The sequence below is a fragment of the Polypterus senegalus genome, chromosome 1 (genome assembly GCF_016835505.1).
Source record: "Polypterus senegalus isolate Bchr_013 chromosome 1, ASM1683550v1, whole genome shotgun sequence".
Classification (NCBI taxonomy): domain Eukaryota; kingdom Metazoa; phylum Chordata; class Cladistia; order Polypteriformes; family Polypteridae; genus Polypterus; species Polypterus senegalus.
Window position 1 is genome coordinate 205,929,834 of NC_053154.1, and position 26,449 is coordinate 205,956,282.

At 37.4% G+C, this 26,449-nt stretch overlaps 1 protein-coding gene across 1 annotated transcript in view; it reads left to right on the forward strand.

The window, feature by feature from the left end:
- The window catches only part of otoa (otoancorin), a 60,147-nt gene that overhangs the window by 27,715 nt on the left and 5,983 nt on the right, over positions 1-26,449 (forward strand). Inside the window, exons 7-12 of the mRNA XM_039772641.1 lie at positions 3,426-3,610; positions 8,179-8,272; positions 9,179-9,332; positions 18,725-18,909; positions 19,090-19,245; positions 23,716-23,858. Of these exons, the coding sequence (XP_039628575.1) occupies positions 3,426-3,610; positions 8,179-8,272; positions 9,179-9,332; positions 18,725-18,909; positions 19,090-19,245; positions 23,716-23,858 (917 nt within the window). The remainder of the gene's footprint in view (positions 1-3,425; positions 3,611-8,178; positions 8,273-9,178; positions 9,333-18,724; positions 18,910-19,089; positions 19,246-23,715; positions 23,859-26,449) is intronic.

Genomic DNA, 26,449 nt, shown 5'->3' on the forward strand with positions numbered 1-26,449 from the left:
TCCACAGACGTAGCAAAATGCATCTGCTGGGTGCAAGCAACCTCTTGATGCCATCTAAATCAAATAAAAAAAAATAAAATAAACCGAAATGTTGGTTCGAGTCACCTGTGCTTTTATACTTGTATGACTACTATTGGAAAGTCCGAGAATGTTCTAGAAAGTTCTAAAAGTTTCTTGAAAGTTCTAGATAATTCTGGAAAATTCTAGAAACTTCTGGACAATTCTAACAGTTCAAGAATATTCTAGAAGACTACTCAGTATTGAATGCGAGAAACAGACAAATTTCTAAATATCATTGTCCTGATCGCAAAAGCAAAGTTTTTGTGGAACAACAGCTATTTTCTATTTTTTGTAGGTATACCGGGTTAGGAAAACACACTTTGTACCCAGGAACAAAATAAAAATAAAAATTTGTTACATAGTGTAATGGACAAGGATATGATGAACCTTCTTAGATTTGAACAAATAGAGTAGCTTTTTGTCAGGCAGGTGTTAGAACATGAAGAAAAACATGAAGCCCATCACCAAAATTCAAAACAGCATCCGAAACCTAAAGTCAGCAAAATGAAGATATTTAGGTCTTAGCACTAATCTGTTGACCTTTCCCTTAATACACTAAGAAGTTATATAAGTGAGCCCAATGCCTGAATGCATATCTTTTTGTGTTGCCATCTTTTACAATGGCAGTGTGATAATACTGCTGATGATGTTGATGTGTCACATAATTGACCAACGGATGTTGCTGCCAAGAACATGGTTGTCCCCATGAACAACAAAAATGGCAATTCAATGATATCACAAAAGCCAAAGTAGCAACAGTAGTATTAAAAATATCCCCAAAAAAAATCATAAAGTTCCCAAAAGGTATTCATGAATTAGTTCAGTTACTATACTACAGCAGAAAGGGTGCAATGATAAACCTCAGTGTGCTTATCAGAAAGTTGTGGCCATTTTATGTCTTTTTCTGTATGAACTCAGTGTTGTTGGCTAAGAAGGGTACACCAGGAATATGAAACAGCTAATAGTTTCTCATGTTGCTCTATGGATCTTGAATGGAATGTGGAACCCTTTCCGTCTCCTTAAATCAAAGACATGTTCTTACTGGGGCGGCACGGTGGCGCAGTGGTAGCGCTGCTGCCTCGCAGTTAGGAGACCCGGGTTCGCTTCCCGGGTCCTCCCTGCGTGGAGTTTGTATGTTCTCCCCCTTTCTGCGTGGGTTTCCTCCGGGCGCTCCGGTTTCCTCCCACAATCCAAAGACATGCAGGTTAGGTGGATTGGCGATTCTAAATTGGCCTTGGTGTGTTTGTGTGTGTCCTGTGGTGGGTTGGCACCCTGCCCAGGATTGGTTCCTGCCTTGTGCCCTGTGTTGGCTGGGATTGGCTCCAGCAGACCCCCGTGACCCTGTATTCGGATTCAGCGGGTTAGAAAATGGATGGATGGATGTTCTTACTGTTTTACTGGTGTTAAGGCCTGGTTGGTGTTGCTATACCATTTTGACAAATCCACCACCTTCTTTTTCTGTGCAGTGTCGTTGTTGTCGATTAACAGCCCAATCACATTAGAGTCATCTTCAAATTTAAGCTGATTGTTGCTGTATTAACACTAATCTCATAGATGAAGACTGAATACAGGATGATGACTACATGCAGCCTTTTGGGGTTCTTGTTTGGTCAATTGTGTACCTCTGTTAGGAGATCCAGTATCCAGCTGCAGTTAGAGTTATGCAGACTTAAATATCTAAGCTTTAAGACCAGCATAGAGGGAACATGCTTTTGTGAAATGTTTTTAATCTTCTTCAAAGTGTTCATTGTGTCCACTGAATTGAAGCTCACAACCTGCAAGCATGCAAGGCTTTAACAGAAGGTTCTATGTCTTCCAAGTTTATTTTAACCTTAAAGCATCCTGCATTGATGTGAAGCAGCACACCTTTAAAAGCCTGCAATAAAAAGGCAGGCCACTAAAATAAAAAAAGGGAAAGAAATTGGGGGTTTGAGATGTGTCACTGAGCAGAAAACCACATCCACTTGACAGACACTTTAGAGAGGAGAAGAAATAAATGCCGAGTGAGCTGTATGTAAGTACCTGTGGCTGAAGGAGGACCAGAGCATGAAGAGGTAACAGAGGTTAAGTGCCAGTAATAAAGGGAAACAAATGAAGGCACAGGCTTAGAAAAAAATATTCCAAAAATATGCAGCACAACAATGCCAGTCATCTCTTTTCTTCTTTGCATGAACGAATACTGGACTGAGGTGAGTGAATGGTGAAGCTTATGAGCCTCAAGCTAATTGAAACCTTCTACAATCAATGCCAGTTCATTAAATGACCTTGTTTAATTATTTTATGATTATGTGCTCTGAAGTACTGGCAAGGAGTAGATAAATGACTACGCATAAAGGCTCACAATTATTTCTTCATTTTTATTTCTCCTTGCTGCGCCAAGTTTGCACTTCTTGTCATCTCTAAAAGTGCAACCACATAAAAATGCAATTTGGGCTGCTGATTAAATGCATTTACGATTACCTTCATATGCCTTTCTTCAATCAGCAAAAATATAGGTAATGTCAGCAATTAAAAAATATTTTAAAGGCATGAAGATTAATGGTATCAGGTATGACGGCAGCAGCGTAGTCCTACAGTGATTGCTTTTGTTTAAAGAATAACCGCTGTCTATAAATAGACATGTTAGCATGGTGAGCTTTGATTAGGCAAGTTACACAAAATTTAAAGAAAAATAAAAAAATTCTCATTGCATTTTTCTTCAATCCCTCCTTTTCCAAATGGCCTACTATTTGTGGCTGCTATTTCTGGAAAGCGTAAATCTTTTACTAATGTGAAAATGTTCAAACAAGTTTTTTAGTTGTATAGCACATTTCTGTATTAAAACCATCTCACAGAATATTATCATTTTAAGGCAACTATTAGGTCTGGTATCTCGGAGAAGCTCCTTGACCAAAGGTTACTCCCAGAATTATGAGGAGAAAGAAGACAGTTTAGCATCCAGTATATATGATGTACAGATGAACTGCTACATGTCATGATCTGGTGTTTATTTTTCAAATTTTTTACAGTTTCTCCTTTTTTTCTAAAAGTAATTGAACATTCATTTAGGGGATTTAGAGAAGAAGAAATCTGTGTATTTTTTGAATTAATGGTAATGAAAATTAATCATACTCTCCCACTGTGCCATTTTCCTTTTGCTGTGGGCATCTCATATTTGTGAGTTGTGTGTTTGTTTGCTTGCCAGGAGATTACCAGGTAAGACCAACTTGAGCATATGATGCTTAATGTCATAACCATGATATTATAAAGGTCATCGTCACACACTTCCTGGTTTTCCAAGATCTACATTAACTTACAGCCTTCCCTTGACTACTGACTTATTTTGGAATATACAATTCAATCGTGTTTTCTTTTTTTTTTTTCAGAACAAGACATTGCCATTAATATCTTCAAGTGACTTGCAGCAACTGGGACTCCTAGTGTGTGAACTAAACATGACAGAGATACCAGCTAGTGTTCTCAATACTAGTCTTCAGCTCTTCACCCAGTGCAGGCAGCTCTCTAGTAGCAACAAGGCCATTCTGGCCAAGAGGATTTTGACAACCTATGGGTAAGCATCATCTGTAGTAAACAAGAGAGTATATTTATAAGCTATGAGTGCAGATTTATGTAACCTCTTTATAAGAACTTTACACATATGAAAGTCTGTGATCACTAATGCAACATCATAGTATTGCTCCTGATTTTCTAAAAAGTCATTAGTGTTAGAAACAGTTAACATGGATCTGAAAGAACTAACTGCATCTCATTCCAAGGAAACCTTCATAAAGTCAAGGCGTCTTACTAATGCCAGCTCTTCAGCCCAGTTATTGTCAGTTTTTGAAGCACATAGAGGGTAGAAGTGCTGTAAAGTGATCCATCCTGGTTGGCATAAACTGTAATCAGTAGGTGAGCTGACCCAGGCAGTTGATACAAAAGGGGCTTTTGCAAAATGTCTTCCATTTTTACCATGTGTCATTTAGTATGTAATTTAGTAATGACTACCGGACGTACGTTAAATGAATGAACTAGGCATTATGTACTGTAAATAAAGGCATGCATAAAATATTCTCATGACAAATGTATTAGCCCAATCAATTGGCGATAAGTACAGTGTAGGTAAACAGAGCTCAATGAAACATATTTTATTTAGTAAACTGCGAATGTTGCAATTGAGTAATTTCTTGATAAGGAATCTATTCCTCAATTGATCTTCATTATAACTACTGTTATTATTATTTTTTTTTAACAAACACCATTGTATGTTGTTTTACAATGTGAGAGTATGCTAAAGTCAGCTATCTTATGTAGTGGGCAAAAACTACAGTCTGGCAATATGTGTGTTAGAATATGGATTGGAGAGCTACAGAGAGTGGTGATGTTGGTTCAGGATATCAGTAGTACAAAACTACTTTCTGTTGTAACAAAGGTGCTATATTGCGCCTGAACCGACACAGACTGACACTGAGGCACATGTATAAAATAAAGAAACTGTTTATTTTTCTTCAGCTGGAGGGCACGTCTTCCCTGTGTCCCCCAGCCACAACACAGTCCCAAAGCACAAAGTATAACACCAAAACACTCCTCTCTTGTACCACCACTCCTCCCAGGCAACCTCGTCCTCCTCCACCCAACTCTGGCCGCTGAGTGGTGGTCGCTGGCTCCTTTTATTGGGTACCTGGAAGTGCTTCAGGTGGTTGATTGCCGACATCCGGCTGCACTAGCAGTTGTGGCGAAACCAGTGCCCAAAAGGGGCCAGCAGCTCCTGCTGCAGCACCCCCTGGTGGCGCCTGCAGAACCCAACAGGGCTGTGGAGAACTCCATCCCCCAAGGAGCCCTGCAGGAGGCTGAGGCATCGCTCCAACCCAGGGGGAAGGGCTGCTCACCCTGAATATATAGTGAAGGGGCGTCCCAGCCGGGCATGGAACCTGGCCATCTGCCACACTGTTTAGGACACATTTAACACATGCTGTCTTACAAAAGCCAAAACATTATTATTAAAGGCCTCAGACATCATGCACAGTCACTTTTCTCTCCCTGTGTTCCAACTAACAATACAGAAGCATAAAGACTTTCAGCACTACATTTAAGGAAGGTTTTTATCCTTATGTCTTACGGTTACAAAGCCACAGGTTACTGCCTTAATGATAGTCCATCTGCATCATAAGAAGACCAGAGTCCACATAAAGTCAAGAGTGTAAATGGCCAATTAAACAAAGACAATTAAAAGACAAAAGAATGTCACAAAATAATAAACAAAAAGACTGAACTAAATATAAAATAATTAAATGAAAGAAAAAAATAATACATTACATTGCATATTACAATAACAAAACCAAAAAAAAAAAACTATTTACCAAGAAAATTAAATCAACAAACAAAAACACAAAAATAAAAGACAGGGATGGAACCCCAGCAAAATCATCACAGTTGTAATCGTAAATCTGTACAACCATGTAAACTGAAATCTTTCTATTAAAAAAGACATTTATTTGACTTTCACATGTTTAATAGGGAGTGTACGTATTTGAATTAGACTTTTAAGAACATTTAAAATGCCAGGTTATAGATTGTGCCATAGCTCATCACTTGTACCATCCTAAACCTGCAAAAGACCTATGGGAGCTGGCAATTAGAGATACCATTGATAATGCAATTGAGCTGTTAAGGAATCAAACTAAAAAATACAAGCTTACATATTCAAATTCAACAGCTGTCTCTTTCTTTGACTTTCAGAAAGTTTTGTAATGTACATATTGTCCAGGTAAAGTGTTTTGAAATAATGTTTACTATCAAAAGCATTATGTAAATGACTAAAAGATTGAACACAGTATTTTTATGGTACATCATGTACTGCGTTGTCTCGGCATTTGTAATGTTTCTGTACTAACAGAACTAACAACTCATACTATAAGGTCCAATGCCGAAAAAATGTATTTTACTGTATTGGATTAGTTATCAGCTGGTTTTATTTATGATTGCTGCCAATGCAAGAAAATAATGAAGATTACACCCAGTAATGGCGGATTCCATTTGAAGTGAGAAGTCAAAATTTCCGAGTTCCAAGTATGAATTTTCAAGTGGAATACCCACTTAAGTCACAAATATGATAGCAGATAAAGTATAAACTCTCACAACATTTACATAAATAAACACACAGCATAAGGCAGCTTAAAGTTAAACAGAAATCTATTTAATTCATTGAATGTAATACAAGTATTCCTAATATAAATTCCTCTTTAATATAAGAGTGCAGGCATGGCTAAGTGACAATGAAGCAGAGAAAATAAAAATTTGAATGGTCCTGGATTGTACTATATATAACAGTCAATATCACAGTTTTTTGGTTTGTTTGCATATAATGTGCAAGCACCTAATGTGATAGCTGTGTCTGTCTGTCTTTTCAAATGAAACAACTTGGCTTCCAATGGATGAAATTTGTTGAAATGTGAAATTTTATTCTTCAACGAAATTTGTCAAGATAATTTTCATTTCGATATCTTGAACAGATGTAAACAGTTTTAACATTTTAAAAACTCATTTTGAAAAGCATTGGTGAATTTGTGAACTTGTCGATCTTAAAATGGATGAACATTCATGCGACTTCAACTACAAATTATTTTACTGTTTCAATTTTACAATTTTAATATTTTGTTCATTCCTCTTTTTCACCTGTGATAGTCACTATTTTCGGCAAACAGATCCCCAATACAAATTAATGAAACATATCAGCAGAATGCTTGTGTGTGTAGGAAGTTACTTTCTATCACTGACAGCTTGAGCATATGCAGGACTGCACACCTCCATTGGTAAGTATAGCAAGGTGTGCACAGAAACCTCTGCATCAGCAAGTTGCTTCTGTTTTTTCAAGCCTTCCCTGTGCCTTGAGCACAAGCAAAAGAGCACATCTGTATTAGCATTTTATTCTGTCTAATGCTTTAAGTTGTAACAGGTAAGTTAAATGATCATCCTCACTATAAAAGAAAAAAATGCAAGCAAGGAAAACAAAACATTACTTAGATATGAATGATTTACTCTGTTATGTTATGCACAAGAGTAAATTAATATTTACTAAATAGTAACCTTTCACTGAACCAAATATACAGCACCATTATGTACAGATTATAATGGTTCACAATTTCACTATAATTTACTAGGTTAGCCAGACTTTGCGTTGACAGTGACAGTCCTGATTTCAAGCTATGTAAACCAGATAAACAATGGAAGAATATCAAAATGTCCCAGACTTAACAGGCTGCCCATTTAATTAAACATTGCTCCCCAACACAAACATCCTTACAATACAGCATACTTAGAAAAGTGAGAACAAAGCTCCAAGGGCTAAGACCATATACACCACCCTCATTACCGCCCCCCACCCTGTCTTCGATGTAATAAATGTATAATGGTGCAGTAAAAACTGTAGAGGGGGACCAACTACTATACAACAACAGAGCACAGCCATTTATTTATTTCTACATCAACTACTGTATAGAATGCTATGTGTTCATTTGTGAAAGTGTGGCTTTTTTTTCATGTTCCCTGATCCCTCACTGATGATGATGATGGCATAAAGCAGGCATTAAACAAACAAAGTTGGGCTTTATGCATGGGCATACCTGGTTTGGGACTGTGAAAATCTGGTCACCCTATAATTTTCCATCAGAGTGCCACGTTCTCCTTATATCCTAATCATCAATGGCTGTAATAAAGTTTGCCTTTCACTTCTTTTATTTCTTAACATTTGTCATAACTGAATAGCTTTACAATTCCCTTTTCATGAAAATTATAATGGTCATACATGTTCAAGCAAAGAACAAATTAATTATGTTATAATGTTATGTTATATAATTATGTTATGTTTATGCAAAAATGAGGGGGTTGCTTTTGTGTGTGTTTGAATGAGAGTGGTCTTTTAGAGATGACACATAGTGATGTATTACCTGAATGCTGAATGCTAAATCATTTTCTAACTTGTTATGCCTTGGGCCAGCCAGTCACCACCTCTACCTGGCCTTTCTATAATGTCTTAAACACAAGGTGGTACACAACTGTATAAACTGAAGTAAATAAAATGGTCTGGCAGTTGATAGTGATTTTTATGCACAATGTATCAACAGTCGTGCGTTTTTCTTACAGGAATTGCTCTACCTGGAAAGATACTACAATAACATCTCTTGGCCTGCTCATGACTTTCCTATCCAGCAGTGACCTTCAAACTTTGCCTAATGTGGTAAGGAAATCAATCCAAGTAGAGTTAAAATATATCCTCTTCATCCATCCATCTGCCCCACCTTCCCCACGACCCTTCCCTAGATATATCCTTCTCCTCTTTTTTTAATCTTCCTCAGATAACAGGTCTAGGGCCAAGACCTTTCAAAACTAGGCTGGTGAAAAAATACAAAAATAACTTGTTCATTTGTGTAAGTGTCCATTACATGTTTTCTAATCTGTTTGGCTTTTTATCACAGCTGAACTACCACTTTAGTAACCTTTCTGTAACCCTTGGGGAGGTAACAGTGTATTTAATGTCATTACTTTCCAGTTCTGCTCTGTGTACTTGAAGTTGTGGAACAATCTAAACAATTCATTCCGTTGCATTTTCCATGTCATCATAAAACATTTGAACTGTTCCAATATCCAAATCTGAAAACTGTGACAGCTGGTGGTTTCAGCACAGTTTATAACATATGCTGCTTGATAGGCGCAGCATGTCTTCCATAGGAAAATATGACCTTCTATTTGCATAACTATCTAGAATTCTTTTGTTCAGAATGGAAGCAATTATGAGTCAGCCTGAGCAACAAAACAAATAACACATCTGCCTTTCGCACCGTTTATTTTTTTTTAATTTGGCTTTTATACAAAGCTTAATGTAAATATTTTCTGCTACGCTACATTTGACCAATGCATTATGAAAGTTGAAAACTTGAAGGATTGATGAGTGGTTGGGTGGATAGATGGATAAACACAAAATATATACACCATCAGTCTAAAGTAGTTTTGTAAATTGTTGCTCCAAATATATGATGTGCTTGCATGCCTAGATGAAGTTCAATATTTCGGAAAGCATTCCGGGAGTATTATTAAAACAAATTCTAAACATCTTGAAACAACTTTGCATTTGCTTTTTTTCCAGCTCCAGCTAAAAGACACCTTAATGGAACTGATTTATTCCATACCGGATGTATCCAAGTCTCCTGCTGAATACGACACCTCTCTGAATACAGCAAGCCTGAGGCAAAAATTGTTTGCCATTATCATTGCACCTGCAGCCAGGAGGAAGCGAGCAGGTTGGTCTCAATTAATCAGAGCATGCTTTAGAGCGTGTTTCCATACAGCCTTGTCTTGTGGGCCACATTCTATATCCATTCAAATGTAGGGTTGAACACCATTGAGCACAAGGGGAAAACCAGCAGTGGACTCCATGCCTTTATGTCACAGAGCACGCTTATGGATACACTTACCATTAATCACAGTAATGTCCTTTATCTAGGAATCTAGTTAATGGTACTGTCAGGCCTGGAAAGTTCTTCAGAATGGAAACCAGGTACCTGAACCTGCTTCAACTTCCGGTGCTTTTCTGACAAGACGTGTCACCTTTAGTGGTACTTTTTGGATTCAGTAGGGCCAATTGAATGTGCAGATGTGCTCATCATCCATCCTTTCACACAAAATATATAGCGTCACAAATATTGTGGCTGAAGGTGATGCCCAGCCAATCAAAACACAACCTTTTTAATATATTTTCAGTTTCAGACATGTGGAAAACCTTTAATAATTACTAAAAGAATGGAAAACAAGCATAACAGTTCACAAATAAGTAAATTGGATTCTTTTTATCAATTAAGTCCTTCATTTACCTGAGCCAATCTCCTCTCTGGCCTGTTTCTTTGTTAGCAGAATTATTTTCCATTTAGCAGCCACAAAATTCTGTGGCTGTATTCCTAACTGCACTATCAGAATTTCAAAGGAAATCTGGAACAAGTGTGCTTTTTTCAGTGAATTCTCTAGCAAACAACATTAAATTGGATGCCTTCCCTTTTATCTTTGCAGGTCAGTTTAAATAACTAGGGGTAAACATCACAAGTATATATTAAGCTCTTTTTTAACAAAATTTTGCTGTCTGCTTGGAAACATTTAAACAAGAAATGCGTAGATGGTCAACCCTTCATTTTACTTGAGCAAAGGGAATTAACACTGTCAAAATGAACATCCTCCCTAAGCTTCTGTTTGTACATCAAAACATCTCCATATATATTAACAAATCGTTTTTTAAGAAATTACTGTAGATTCAATCATAACTTAATTTATTTGGAATTTGAAATATCCATGCATCCAAAGGGTGAACCTACAACAACCTAAATGAGAAGGTGGCATGGTTCTACCTAATTTTCAATTTTATTACCAGATGGCAAATATGCAAGCTATAAAAACCCAGTCATTGCCAAAAATAGATGAACACAAAGTAGCTTGGTCCACAATAGAAGTGAAATCCTTTATATTCCTTGCTTTGTACACCAGTAAATACAAGTTATTGTTAATACAGTATACTAACAACCCAATTGTCCCTCATTCGCTCAGAATATGGAACCAATGTAGGAAGCACTTCAAGTTAGAGAATATTTTATCTGTGGCACCTCTACATCCATTCCATCCATCCATTTTCCAAGCGACTGAATCCAAACATAGGGTCACAGGGGTCTGCTGAAGCCAATCCCAGCCAACACAGGGCACAAGGCAGGAACCAATCCCGGGAAGGATGCCAACCCACCGCAGGACACACAGAAACACACCAAGCACACTAGGGCCAATTTACCTAACCTGCATGTCTTTGGATTGTGGGAGGAAACCCATGCAGACACGGGGAGAACATGCAAACTCCATGCAGGGAGGACCCGGGAAGCAAACCCGGGTCACCGTAACTGCGAGGCAGCAGCGCTACCACTGTGCCACCATGCCGCCCACCTCTACATGATAACCACATTTTTCCACCCTATCAAACTTACAGTTTTTAATGTTTGGAAAGCATATGGGATTAAATCATTTAGAGATTTGTATATAAATAATGTCTTTTCATCCTACAAACAATTACACTCCAACTTTAGCTTCCAATCAACACAACTTTTCCACTATCTCCAAATTAGAAACATTGCTAAACGAAATCTGCCCAATTTTCCTCACTTCCCACCTATTTCTACTCCAGAAGAAATATTGATCCGTCTTGAAGACTCAGACAGCATTTCTACAATATATAAGACCATTTTAAAGTCCCTTTCTTTTAAAGATCCCAGAGTACAGTGGGAGAAGGGTCTTTCACTTAACATTTAAGAAAAGGAGTGGCAGCCATGCACAGAATTTACTCTAGTCCTATTTGCACAAAACATTCAATTATTCAACTTAAAATCTTTTATTGAGCACATCCGTCTCACTTAAAATTGTCCAAAATGTTTCCAGGACAAGGTTCAGCCTGTGAAGGTTGCAATCGAGCTCCAGCCTCACTCGGCCACATGTTTTGGGTGTGTACCAAATTAACATCATTCTGGACAAAAAATTTTAAATGTCTTTTAGACAGTCTTGTTGTCACAATACCTCCTAATCCATTAATAGCTGTGTTTCTTGTATTCCCAGATAGGCTTAAGGTGGAGAAGGACAAACAAACTGAAATTGCCTTTACTTCACTATTAGCACGTAGACTTATCTTGCTCAACTGGAAGAATCCTAGCCCAGCTCTTTTAAGTCAGTGGGTAACTGATGTTATATGCTGTTTGAAATTAGAAAAAATCTAATTCTCATTTAGAGGATCTGTTTAAAACATTTTCAAAACCTGGCAGGATCTAATCAAAAGCATATTAGAATAAGCATTTATAAGGGTAGAAGGACTTCTTTCCCCCTTTACTACTCTCAAAGTTTTACTCTGGCACTTGGCCTTCCTCTCTTTCTCACGAGTAGAGGTTGAACTGAGTTAAGTTTTGTTAAGTTTAACTTGATTGTATGGAACGTTACATGCTTTTAATAAATTCAAAAAAAGATTTTAAAAAAAGTTGGCAGTGAGATTTGATTTTCAGTTATTTAATTGAGAGGAAACCGGATTCTTTATTCTTTATAGCAAGAAGAACTGTATTGTTCTAAATGTAGGAAAGTATTAAGTTGCTGAAGAACCTTTATTTTTACACGTTATACAATCACTTTGTTAACATATCTGGTCACAAGTATAACAGCAGCAAACAGTAATACGAACATCTTTCTCAGCATTTAATTTTAATCCAAATCAAGAATGAATTTGCATATCAGGTGTTTCAAAACTAACCAATCAACAGGCTTTCTAATGACATGATAACAATGCTATGATAATTATAACACACTATGTTGCAGAAAAATATTTTAAACATCACCTTTGGCTGATATGTAAAAAGGACTGTGAATATAGTTTAAATAAGAAATAAATTTTTTGTGATGATTCCTTACCAAATCTTATCTGTACATCATATAATCCTTGGTGTGATAATTTAAGAATGTAGCATTTAAAACGCTTCTCAGAGTACACTGAATGATATATAGTGCATTGTGCAATTGACATTGTTGTGAAGCCATTGATTTATTTTAATACACTCTTATAGAGTTTTCAGTATTATTTTTTTAAAGTGTTTTTAGTGATATAAAATGATAAAGCTGACTGGGATTTTATTCCTCAAAATGCACATGTGTTTGGAATATCTGTTGGTACATCTGCAGTGCTCTTTGTGTTTTACACACTGAAATACAATTAATCTTCATCTTGTTAAAATTACTGCATAACAGAAAAGTGATAATATATTTAGTGCAAGATGGAGAACTTCCTATGTAGCACACAGCTCATTATAAAATTTAAAATACCCCTTTCTTTTTCATTATTAAAACTGCTTTCATTTTTTCCATCACAGTCAAGTAAATGCCTTGCATTTTAAGTAATAACATTTCCAATCCCTATATAAATAGAACAATCCCCTTAGATATGTTTGTAAACATTATCTACATATTGTTTCAGCCTTTAAAAATGCTTTAATACAGTTTCAAGGTAGTGGTAGTATTGGACACTACTGTTGCAGCAACTAAACCCAGGCACACACATTTACCCACATTCAGAATTGTCAGTTAAGCTAACATGAACGTCTTTACTGTGAGGAAGAAAATGCAAGTTATCTAGATTAAAACTCACATGATCATAATGAATCATAATGCTGACTCCACACAGACATTAACATGTGATGGAATTCAAAACCAAGCTCTTGTAGTGAGGAAGAAGCAGTGCTAAATACTGTGCCCATAATCTACAAAACTTCTTTCAATAATCTATTAATTTTGAGTGAATATTTTGCATTTTGAAGAATAATGTCTTTAGAATATTAGAACAATTATGACAAGTATAGGCTTGATAGTCCTATTCTCCTAATGTCTTGAAAGATAGATAGATAGATAGATAGATAGATAGATAGATAGATAGATAGATAGATAGATCTTTATTTGTCCGCAGGGGAAAATTTAGCTTTTTACAGAAGCTCTTTAAATAAATAAATGCATTGATAAATAGATAAATATGTTTTATATGCACACACACTATGGTCTGAGTACACAGCATAATAACTAAACAGGATGAAAATATCCGACTTGGCTGTCACAGATACAGTGATGTATAATGCAGAGATATTGTTGGTATAAAGGAGCCCCGGTAGCGTTTCTTGATACCCTTCTGTTGAATAATTTGTTGACTGACAGTCCCCAGTGTTAATGTGTCAGACGGAGGATGTGCAGCATTATTTATAATGGGACTCAGCTTTGTTTTAATTCTCTCCTTTGCAATAACCTCCAGACGGTCCAGAGATTATCACGTTACTGAGCCTGCTCTTTTAACTAACTTGTTGATGTGGTGGGCCTCTCCTGAAATGTTGTTGCCAGCCCAGCACAGCACAATACAGAAAATTGCACTGGTCATCACTGAATTATAGAAGATGTGAAGGATGTCACTTCCCACATTAAAGGAACACAGTCACCTGAGGAAGAAGAGCCTGCTCTGCTCTTTCTTATAAGTTCCCCTGTGTTCCGAGACCAGTCCAACCTGTTGTTGGTTTGGACATCCAAGTACTATCTGTACCTGATGTGTTTTGTCAAAAAACTGTATAACACAGAGGTCAAAAGAAATTATGGAATGGTTTGCGTGGTCTTTCAGGTGTCCTTTGTAATTTACTGGAGCCAAGCCCTGAATGTAATAGGTTGCTGTCACCATTCCCAGTTTCTTCAGCAATGCCCTTGAAGAGTGAGATGTAGACTTTCTGAAATGCAGGTTCCTATACCTTGTAGTCTGTTGTTAGGTCCAAAGCACACACCTTTCAAAACAAATATTGAAAGACAAAGAATGTGAATATTGCAGACAAGTACCACTTAGTTATACTTTTAATAATGGTTTAACCTTTTGAAATAGTTATATAGACAATGGAGTGAGCAATGGTACTAATAAAGGAACAATGGTGAAGGTCTTGCCTTTTCAGCTATGCCTATGGTGACTTGGATAAAAGTTACAAAGATTTCTGAGTTGAGTTCATTTTAGCAGGATAGCACTCACAAGTCAACCATTATTACCTTACCCATATATTATTTACAAAAAATTCTCAAAAATATGATGGTCTTCTCAAATGCTTGATGGTCATCTCAAATGCCTGTTCTTCTCTCCCTTTTTTGTAATCAGGATACTCTAGAAAGTTCTTTTCCATATAAAAGATCATATGGTTGACCTTTGGCTCTATCTTGTTTGGAAATGTGCCTTTAGATGTTCATATAGTACAAAATATGCCTCATGCAAGATATACCATATGTGTGTATAGTTGCAAGGTACAATTTTGAGTAAATAGAGCAAAAAGTCATAAATATGTCTGCATAACCATTTACAGTGACATATCAGTTATTGATTATAGTTCCTGGACACTCCATTATGTCAACCACATCAATGCCAATGCTTTTGATGGGCAGTCTGGTAACCAGTCACAGGCAATGGAGCTGAAAGTGATGACAGCCAAATTGCACTGTGATAAAAGGATGCCATAAGGTCCCTGTTTACTTTGAATATTCTGAGCCTATGGAGGAGAAATCAATGTTGAATGTGTTTTGAGTTGTGTTTTGTCATTACACTTTTATATATATATATATATATATATATATATATATATATATATATATATATATATATATATATATATATATATAGTGGAGGACTGCCGGCTTTGTATTCCGGCCCTCACCCCCAGGTCGCCAGGAGGAGCTCTCCCAACAGCAGGATCGTGCTCCGAGTTCCAGCAGGGCCTCATGGACTATGTAGTGTTTTTACACAGCCCTGCTGGATACCTTGGGGGCCACCGGGAGTTGCTATAGGGGGGCTCGTGGGCTCTTGTGTGCCCTATAACCTGGGAGTATGTCACAGTCACGTGACAGGAAGGAACGACGTGCTCCGGGTTGAAGAAAAGGACTGTTTACCCTGACCCGGAAGTAATAACGAAATGTGGACTAATTGGGCAGGAACACCTCTGGGTCAGGGGCTATAAAAGGACTATGGGCCAGTCCAGACACTGAGCTGAGCTGTGAGGTAGAGGTAGTGTCTGGGAGGAGGGAGAGAATAGTGTTGTTGTTGTTTGATATATGAGTAGTGTGCTTTGTGCACAGTATTGATAAATAATAAAAAATCTTGGACTTGTATCCAGTGCCTAGCGTGGTACCTGAGGGTTCAAGGGAGCACTAGCGCCCCCTACTGCCACTATATATATATATATATATATATATATATATATATATATATATATATATATTAAAAAAGCAGCAATAAGTCATACAAAATAGCTCACATTCACATAAAAAGAGCAAAAAAATAACTTCACACTCTGTAATAAATAGATTCATTAGTCCAGTTGGTGAATCAAGCAAAGTGACTGTGTGTAGATGTGTGCATAATAACATTTCAAGGGAAAGTTTAAATTAGTTCTCAGGTTTTAGACAGGGGAGTGATGGAGGCCACAGCTCGAGGACATAGACTATTTTTTAGTCTGTGCAGAACAGAATCACCCTATACTGCTTATCAGATGGTGGCAAGTGAAAAGGGGAATTCATACGGTTTGTTGTGTCTCTGCTAATGCTGCTACTGTACCCTTCTTCTTCAGAAAACTAGCACAGAGACTGTCCAAAAATCAAAAGGCCAGGCACAGTTATCTCCTTGGCAACCTTCGCCACATAATGCAGGGTGGCTGTGCAGCATTGTCACATGGTATGAGAGGATACAGTCAGTGGTGCTAGGATTTCACCAGGTGTTTTTGAGGAAGTGAAGCATATTTCACTTTCCTAAGGAAGTAGAGTCTTTGCTGGATCTCTTGCACCCAGGAAGAGATATTAAGAGATTAACTATATCTGCTGTTTTGTTGCATAGCATCCAAGGAACTTGATACTCCATACTCATTTCACTATTTCTCCATAGCTGTGGGGAAAGAGGTGGTTTGCCTTCTAAATACTAAAATCTGCAATATTGATTTCATGCTGTTTGGGACCACTCCGGTTTAGTTTATTATTGATGTGAGTTCCTAGATTTTTATATTTAGTCAGTACTTCTGAATGTTCAAATTTCCCTCTCTGATTGTCAAATACCATTTCTTTTATATATTCAGAAAAAGTTTTATTATTCCATTAATTCACAAAACATTTGATGCAGGTAATAGATTATCTATGGAAAAATGCAATTAAGAGAGTTTGTTATTCAAGGAATGAAAGCAGAATGAAAAGAAATAAACACATATAGCTTAAGAGGGAAGGACTAACTGGTACAGTCTGGGGAAGAAAGTGAAGTGGCGCATGCAAGTCATATATTTCCAATGTAAATGGAAGTGAATTTCCAAAAATGTATCTTACATTAATAACTTTTCAGATATTATCAAATCTAGTTCAGGGTTGCAGAGCTGGGCTTATGCTAACAGCTGATATAGGTAAGTCTGGTTGGCTGCCATGGACAAGCTATTTATTGATTGTTAGCTTTGGTTTAATTTGTTTAGAGGAATCATTGTTCCCCGTGTCTGCGTGGGTTTCCTCCGGGCGCTCCGGTTTCCTCCCACAATCCAAAGACATGCAGGTTAGGTGGATTGGCGATTCTAAATTGGCCATAGTGTGTGCTTGGTGTGTGGGTGTGTTTGTGTGTGTCCTGCGGTGGGTTGGCACCCTGCCCAGGATTAGTTCCTGCCTTGTGCCCTGTGTTGGCTGGGATTGGCTCCAGCAGACCCCCGTGACCCTGTATTCGGATTCAGCGGGTTAGAAAATGGATGGATGGATGGATGGAATCATTGTAAAATAATAAATATCAAACTCAATGTTTTTAGTAAGTAGCTCCTTTGCTGTATTTGAATTGCTTAGTTTCAACTTTGGAAATGCAAAATTGTTTTTTTATTTCCCTGTCTTTGTCTAGAGCCTTCTATCTTGTTACCACCATAATTTTAAGGTACACCATTATTTACATTTAACTATTTTAGCAACAGTAATTTTATAGAGTGTGAAATTTAACACAGTTTCTCACACACTAACATCCACTTTTTCTTACTAACTTGGGTGTCTTTCGTGTGAACTAATTTCTGTGCACTCAAGGGTTTCCTTCAAATTCTCTGATTTCTTCCCGCAACATGAAGATGTGCTTTTAGACTAATTGGTGACCTTCAATTATTACTGGAATGGACTGGTCTCCCATTCAGGGTTGATTAATGCCAGTGCTGGTGAGTTAGGCCCTGCCTGCCCAGAGTTTTGTCTTAAAGATAAGTGGGTAAAAAAACAGATGCATGGTAGGACTGACTTACTAACAGGTGTACAGTAAGTTTTTACTTAGATAACTTTGCAACTCTCGTTTAATTTTTATTTCTAATATCTCACAGATCTCACTTATGAAAAATACTAGGCATTTTTTGTTCTTTTATTTATTCTGAAAAGAGTGTCATTTTTCAAATTATATATTTTCTGCTAATGCTTAAGGAGATGCTGCACATGAACACTCAACTACATGAATCCACTCATATCATATACAATATATGCACTTTCCCACAATCAGAAATGAATAAAGTAAATGTCAGTTCAGTTCATTTCTAATCCTTCTTTCATGGTAAGGATTGTGTGGGTGCCATGGTGAGCTGGAACGATTGAGCCACTCTTTCCCCAGTTAACCATTCTGAGGGCCTTTTGGGGAATTCCTTCATGTTCCTAGTCCAGATGATAGATATAATCCCTTCTTCATGAACTGACTTTGTCCATGGGTCTACTTCACCCCAAGAGACACATGGGGCAACCTTACTATATGCTTTTATTACCTCAATTTCTTATTGAAACAAGCAGATGCAGCACTGTGAGTTTCTCATCCAGTAACCCTCATCCAGAACATGATCACAACACTATACAGGAACCTCGTTTCAGCTACTTTCATCTGTAATCTAATTCCTTCAGCCACTAATTAGAGCTCAGTTGGGTTACACGTTCTTTCATATTATAAATGAATATTGTCCAGACTAAAATTACTGCCTACCACCAACATCAACCATCTCTATTAATTTTTGGGCCATACATTATATCTTTTTACACTAAGGCCCTCATCTAGATTATACCACAAATGAAACCAGCCTCTCTTCCTCTTTTTCTTTTTCAGCATCCTGTGTCATGACACCCACAACACAGCAAATTATGGACCTAAAGGAAGATAACTCACAGTGGACACCTGATCAGCTACTCTGTATGTCAACGCAAACCTTTCTTGACACCTTTGCCATCCTGGGATCCGTTCAAAGTTTCAATGAGCAGCAACTTGCAGTCCTCAAGAATAAATCCATTGACGTAAGCAAAAAGTGATGGGTTTGCGTTTCCTTTCTTATAGACATATTGATGTGATTAGTGATTCCATCATTATTTAAGTGCAGATACCATTTGGTTAAAAAAATGAAGAAAAACAACATTCATTATTTCCATTCAGTATTTATGATGGTGTAACAATTATATCCTTTTTATATATGACAGGCTTTGGGGCCCCCTTCTTCATATACCATAGAACAGATCTTGGCTTTGGGGTGCCTCATGGTAGGATTCACCCCTGCAGAACTCCAACAAGTCAGTGTCACTTCCGTAGACATCCTCACAGGAATCAATGCGTGCCCAAACTGGACAGTGCAGAAGGTAAGTTGGGATGTGTTAACAGGAGTGGTGACTTGATGTTCAATCTCTTAAGCACAACAGGAAATAATCATCATGATATAGCCATATCAGTTAGAGAAACAGGTATGCTTTCAATCACCATTTTATAATACCTCATATCAGGTTCTTCCATTTAGATTGTGTTTAGACCATGGATAGTAGCTCACCATGTTTTTCTATCCAAGACAATGTCTGACAATTCTCTCTCTTATTTCAGCATATCCTATGATCCATCTTGTCTTTCCCTTCATCTTTTAATTACAACTTATCTGAGCAATAAATGTGTTACCCTTTCTCTAACTATATTGTTAATTTCCAGCATTAGCTTTTAAATTGATTTATAGAATGTATACATTTCATATTTTATTTCATTTGGTACACTTTATTAATCCCCAAAGGCAAATTGTCTTGTTGCATTACCTTTGGGGGTTAGCGAGCAGGGTCAGCCATTGTATAGCACCCCTGGAGCAATTTTCAGGTTAGAAACCTTGCTCAAGGGCCCAGTGAAGTAGGATCCGTTTTGACAGTAACAGGATTTGAACCAGAAACTTTCCAGATACCAGTGCAGATCTTTAGCCTCAGAGCCACCATTATAAGAAACAGTTTAAAAACTTTTGGACAGATGACTGTCTTTTTGTCAAGATGTTACTCTATGGACACAATAACTAAATCAATTACACAACACAGTTGTTAGCATATTAAAATGCTAGATGCTTGTTTATTTTGAACAAAACAGTTCCAGCAGATTTTGCTCTACAGAGATAATTATTTTGCACACATTGGTGCCCTAGCTGCAGCACAGTTGGGGAAGGATAATATATATTTTTTCAAAAAAATCATTAATTGTATTTCACATATTGGTCTGCAATATTTAGTGGTATAAATCACAGCTTTATGTGGAGAAAGTCATTTGTTGTACACATCAGATTTTTTTATTTTATAACCAATATTATTTAGCCTTTAGCTTAACTGTTAAGAACTCCTGTATCCAAATTGACTGATACATCCATCTTCAGCATTATAGCTGAAAATGATTGATTTTCTTTTGCCTTTGCTTTGCTGTTCCAATGTTTACGTCAATATGTTCCTCCTGAGTAAACCAACACTAACTATTGGGATTTTTATTGAAATTTCATTACCCAGTTCAAGTTTGCCATGTTAAAGTTTTTCCAAGTAAAAGGTGTCTTTTAAGACTGCATTTTCCATTAAGATGAATCCCTGAGCTCAGCAGGATAACAATTTCCACTCCTTTGTTATCTTATTGGATAAAAAAGTCTGTTGGCATACTTTAATCTTTGTCTTCTTTATTTTAAGCAGCAAATAAGCCTCTCTTGGGCACTGCACACAGAGAGTGAAAAATCTAAAAATGTCCTGTACAATCCTTAGTAATTGTTAATTTCTCAATAATCAAGCTCATCAAATGCAGTTCTCAGGAGTGGGGAGCAGGTGCCAGTCCCAGGAGCATCAGATGCCATATAAGTACCAACATAGTTTAATATAGTCAGTGATCAGTAATTAGCCTTAAACACTTGCCTTTGAGATGTAGATGGAAAACCAGAGTAACAGGACCAAAACGCACACAGACATAAGAAAAGACTTTACACAAACACTGTGAAAGCAGGGACATATGAGTCAGTAGCACTCACTACTGTGCCACCAAGTTATATTAAATAGCTGTATTTGTATATACAGTAAAACAAATGGAAAAATTCCAGCAACAAGAACAAAATAAACATGATTTATTTGAAATAAAGCATAAAATAAAAATTCTTAACCCCCCCCGAACCCCCCTATCAGACTCATAGGAGCTGGTGTCTGTCCTAAGAGCATCAAGCATAATCGAGCAATCAGTACTGATATAGGCTAAAACTCATAAACCTGCTTCCACAATGGTCAACACAGAATCACCAGTTAACTTAACATACTTGTTTTGGGGATGTAGCAGGAAAACCAGTATACTAAACATAGAGAGAACATACAAAGATCACACAAACAGCAACCAGTCAAGGCAATTGAATTCAGGATATTGGCTCCATGATGTAGCAATACTTGCCCTAGTGCCATCCCACCAGACAGGCTGTGTAATTTATATAAAGAAAACCAATGCACTGACTGTCAATCCTTTTTTGCTGACTCTCAACCTTTCCATATGACTTTTCAATGTCCATACATTAAGAAATCACTTTCAAGATATTTGGAGTAATGTCCATCCTCTTAAGATGAACCTTTGATGGTCTCATTCTTTTTTGATATCCAGTAGGAAGTTAATAGCCGTTTTTTTCCCTATAGTTTCTTCTTAATGTGTTTTACTCCAGCGTTGCTTCTATTTTTTAAATGGAATTCCTCATGTTCTGATCTAATGAGATTTGTTTTGCTTGTAGTATACCTGTAATAGGGCGGCACGGTGGCACAGTGGTAGTGCTGCTGCCTCGCAGTTAGGAGACTCAGGTTCGCTTCCCATGTCCTCCTTGTGTGGAGTTTGCATGTTCTCCCCGTGTCTGCGTGGGTTTCCTCCGGGCGCTCCGGTTTCCTCCCACAGTCCAAAGACATGCCGGTTAGATGGATTGGCGATTCTAAATTGGCCCTAATTAGTGTTACAAAGTCTCAGGTGTGAATGGGGAGCAGGTGTGTTAAATTTGGTGTTATCGCTCTCACACTCTCTCATACTGGTCACTGCAAGTTCAATATGGCACCATACGGCAAAGAACTCTCTGAGGATCTGAAAAAAAAATGTTGCTCTACATAAAGATGGCCTAGGCTATAAGAAGATTGCCAACACCCTGAAACTGAGCTGCAGCACGGTGGCCAAGACTATACAGTGGTTTAATAGGACAGGTTCCACTCAGAGTAGGCCTCTCCACGGTTGACCAAAGAAGTTGAGTGCACATGCTCAGAGTAATATCCAGAGGTTGTCTTTTGAAAATAGATTTATGAGTGCTGCAAGCATTGCTGCAGAGGTTGATGGGGTGGGGGGTCAGCCTGTCAGTGCTGAGACCATACGCCACACACTGCATCAAATTGGTCTGCATGGTTGTCGTCCCAGAAGGAAGCCTCTTCTAAAGATGATGCACAAGAAATCCTGCAAACAGTTTGCTGAAAACAAGCAGACTAAGAACATGGATTACTGGAACCATGTCCTGTGGTATGATGAGCCCAAGATAAACTTATTTGGTTCAGATGGTGTCAAGAGTGTGTGGCGGCAACTAGGTGAGGAGCACAAAGACAAGTGTGTCTTGGCTACAGTCAAGCATGGTGATGGGAGTGCATGGTTTAGGGCTGCATGAGTGCTGCCGGCACTGGGGAGCTACAGTTCATTGTAGCTGTGACATACTGAAGCAGAGCATGATTCCCTTCCTTTGGAAACTGGGCCGAAGGGCAGTATTCCAACATGATAACAACCCCAAACACACCTCCAAGATGACCTTTGCCTTGCTAAAGAAACTGAGGGTAAAGGTGCTGGACTAGCCAAGCATGTCTCCAGACCTAAACCTAATTGAGCATCTGTGGGACATCCTCAAATGGAAGGTGGAGGAGTGCAAAGTCTCTAACATCCACCAGCTCTGTGATGTCGTCATGGAGGAGTGGAAGAGGATTCCAGTGGCAACCTGTGAAGTTCTAGTGAACTCCATGCCCAAGAGAGTTAAGGCAGTGCTGGAAAATAATTGTGGCCACACAAAATATTGACACATTGGGCACAGTTTGGACAGTTTTCATTTAGGGGTGTACTCACTTTTGTGAGCCAGCAGTTTAGACATTAATGTCTATGTGTTGAGTTATTTTGAGGGGACAGCAAATTTACACTGTTATACAAGCTGTACACTGACTACTTTACATTGTATCAAAGTGTCATATCTTCAGTGTTGTCCCATGAAAAGATATACAGTAATAAAATATTTACAAAAATGTGAGGGGTTTCCTCACTTTTGTGAAATTCTATCTATCTATCTATCTATCTATCTATCTATCTATCTATCTATCTATCTATCTATCTATCTATCTATCCAGTAATGGTGATCTTTTCAGGTCCACAAAATATTTTGACTGAGTTCTTGGAATATAGAAAATCAACAGTTTTAGAAATGTCTGTTGTGGAATATTGAGAGCACTAACAAGCCATGGAAAAGTTTAATGAACAACAGGACTAAACTTCTAATTAAGAAACTGGTTGAGTTTAAGGCACTGATTTTTCTGGTCATTTGTTGGTCATTGCTTCACATTTTATTTCTGTTTGGGTGTCATTTAAGGAATAAACAAAGCAATTCAGAGGATTGAATCTTAAAAAACAAGTCAATTAAAATGCAGGGAAAAGAAATTAATTATCAGCAAAAACTGGTCACTAATTAAGAAAAGGCTTGAAAAGAATGAAAACTTGATAATTAGAAACATCCAAAACTGGAAACAACCACTCAGTGAATTTCCTTTCTAATTTAATACATTAATTTTCATTTTCAGAGAGCAGTCCTTGTACAAAGATTAATCAATCAGACGGGTTTAACAGTTTCTACCATGGGAATGGTGGAGCTATCTGGACTTGGAAATTTCATCTGTGGGATGACAGCAGAAGAGATTGCTCAGATAAACACCACTTCCTTCAGGTAATTGTAAAAGGTTCTGTCATCACTTTTAAGTCAATGCAACTTTTTAAGTCAACTAGCGCCATATCCAGTATTTGTTCCTGCCTTGCACCCTATGCTAGGTGGGATAGGCTCCAGCAACCCCTGCAACCCTGGTCAGGTTTAAATGGGTTAGAAAAAGGCATAACATAACCTAATTATCTGTTGATTTAATAAAGAAATAAATTGTTTTTCCTCTAGATGATTATAATATTAAACACTCCTTTGGGTACCTCAGTATGTAGTCGAAAATATTAAAAGCTGAGCACAATAACTGGAATAACAGTTCTCTTTTTTCACTGCTCTTTGTAGCATCTCAAACAGACAATTACACTAGACAATTTTAACAACTGAAACAACAGAGAGATAAAAAACAAACCCTGATGCCTGTAGAAAACTATATAAATAGGCTTTGCTCTCCTTTCTTAGTGAAGAAGGCGATCTCCCAACAGAACTCAGTACTTCTGCTACTACAATCTCACTATACCCTTTAGCTGTAGCTAGTGAGATATGAGCCTTACCCACACAATTTCTCCAATAAGAAATTCACTTGCATGTTTGTTCATTTTATGAATATATTAGTTGATGTCACAAAGGGAAAATGAGCTAATATGAAATATAAAAACTGATAAACTGTTTTGGTATAAATCAGGCATGTGAAGGCACTTTGATATCATTATCATTATTAAAAAAGACTTTGCAGAAAAATGTTTGTCTATGACAGCTGCAAAACAGATATACAGCTAATGAGATATGGCTCATCCTCTGTTGATAACCTTATTCATGTATTTTTTTAACTACTTTTATACATTTATGGGATCATTATTGTTATATTACAGTGTCCAGTGAAATTCTTGCTTGCATGTGATCAACATGCAAAATGTCACTGCTCTCTGATGCCTTGATTAGTGAGTATAACACACATATCTCAAGATTTCTGCCTTTTTTAGCTGAATAAGCTCAGAACACAGTTTACAACAACATCTGGACATTAGGAGACAAATTAAGTTGCCTTCAATTGCTAATGATGCTTAGCTGTATTTACAAATACACAAACACGCTTACTCTTTATATTTATTTTGTAGTGTAGCTGCAGGCTTCGTAATGAAGCACTTTTACAGATTGTCTGATGACCTTTGAAAAGTATAGACCACCGAACCACAATGGGGGAAATAATCATGATAACTAAAAAAAAAATGAAGAATTTTTAAAATCTATGGTGTTTTGTCTTTGTAGAGTAATATTTTAGTCTACTTTCCCCTATTGTATTATTAATATGTAGCCTTTGTCAGAATGCCTCAGATCTCACAGACTTACAACTGTTTATAAAATATTATAGTATATACTGTAACTTCTCTCCACCTTCCCTCCTACATCTATAACCTCAGGCAATTAGGTGTAGTAAAAGACAAGCAGGATTTAAGTTATAACTTAAACAATGTATTTTTGAAAATATTCATAAAGAATAACAATATTCAAAGTACATTTAAATATCGGCAACCATATAACCTGAAAAAATGGTGATATGTAGTTCAGGCGGCACAGACTTGCTAGTTACTAAAAATGTCTCTAGTTAAGGCATCATTTGTGGTCAGCTTTCTTCAGAACTGGCTGCATGCCTGTTTCAATATGGCTGCCGAGCTCTGCTCTCCATTGTGTTGTCCTTTCAGTTCATCAGTTTGGTAAGAGAGCGAGATGTTCCAGATATTAGTAAGAGAGAGAGAGTGTGAGGGTGTGAGCAAATTTATAAATGTTCTGTCCAACCCCTAGAGCCAATAGGACGTCATGGTACTTAAAGGCTTTTGATACAAACCAGTTCCAAACAGCCAATGGAACTTCAGACCAATGGGGGAATAGAACATCTTAACATCTGCCAACCCCCCAAGACCATATGTTAAGATAAAGCTTGGCAGTTAGGCAGCCTGGCTTTCTTGCAGGGGTTGAAAGACTTTAGCAGAGAAAAACTTGTCAAACCTTTAGCAGAGAAGCACATGTCAAACTGGTTTAAGGCACATCCCCCAAATCCTGTCGTAAAATTCAAAGAGACTCAGTCCTGGTGGGGGGAAGGAGTTCTTAAACCATCAAACCATTGCTGTTATTATCAATAATGTAACACTACATTACATTGGTTTGCCTAAGTTACAAATAAAGACATACAAAATATTTATCAAGTTATATGCAAAATTTCACATCACAACAGCAGACTGTGTGATATACATAACAGTTGTGATTCATACCATTTGAAAACACAGCTTGGATATAAAACACAAGTTATTGGTGTGTATAGAAGAAAGGTCAACACCAGTCAGTTACTCTTGAAACAGCAAGACACCAAGTTGTAAGTACTAAAAAAATCAATGAATTACAAGGGACAGAATGCCACAATCTTGAGGATTAGGTTGTCTGTATACTCTATAAGAAGTTGGTCCCTATACTATGAGACAAGAGAAAAATGAAGAGCTCTTCACCTACAAGGTGAAACTCTGTTTAATTGAAAGAAAAGCAAAAAAATAGTGATGAGATCAAAACCCAAATGAATGAAAGGCCTCTGCCACTTGGCACACAATATCAAG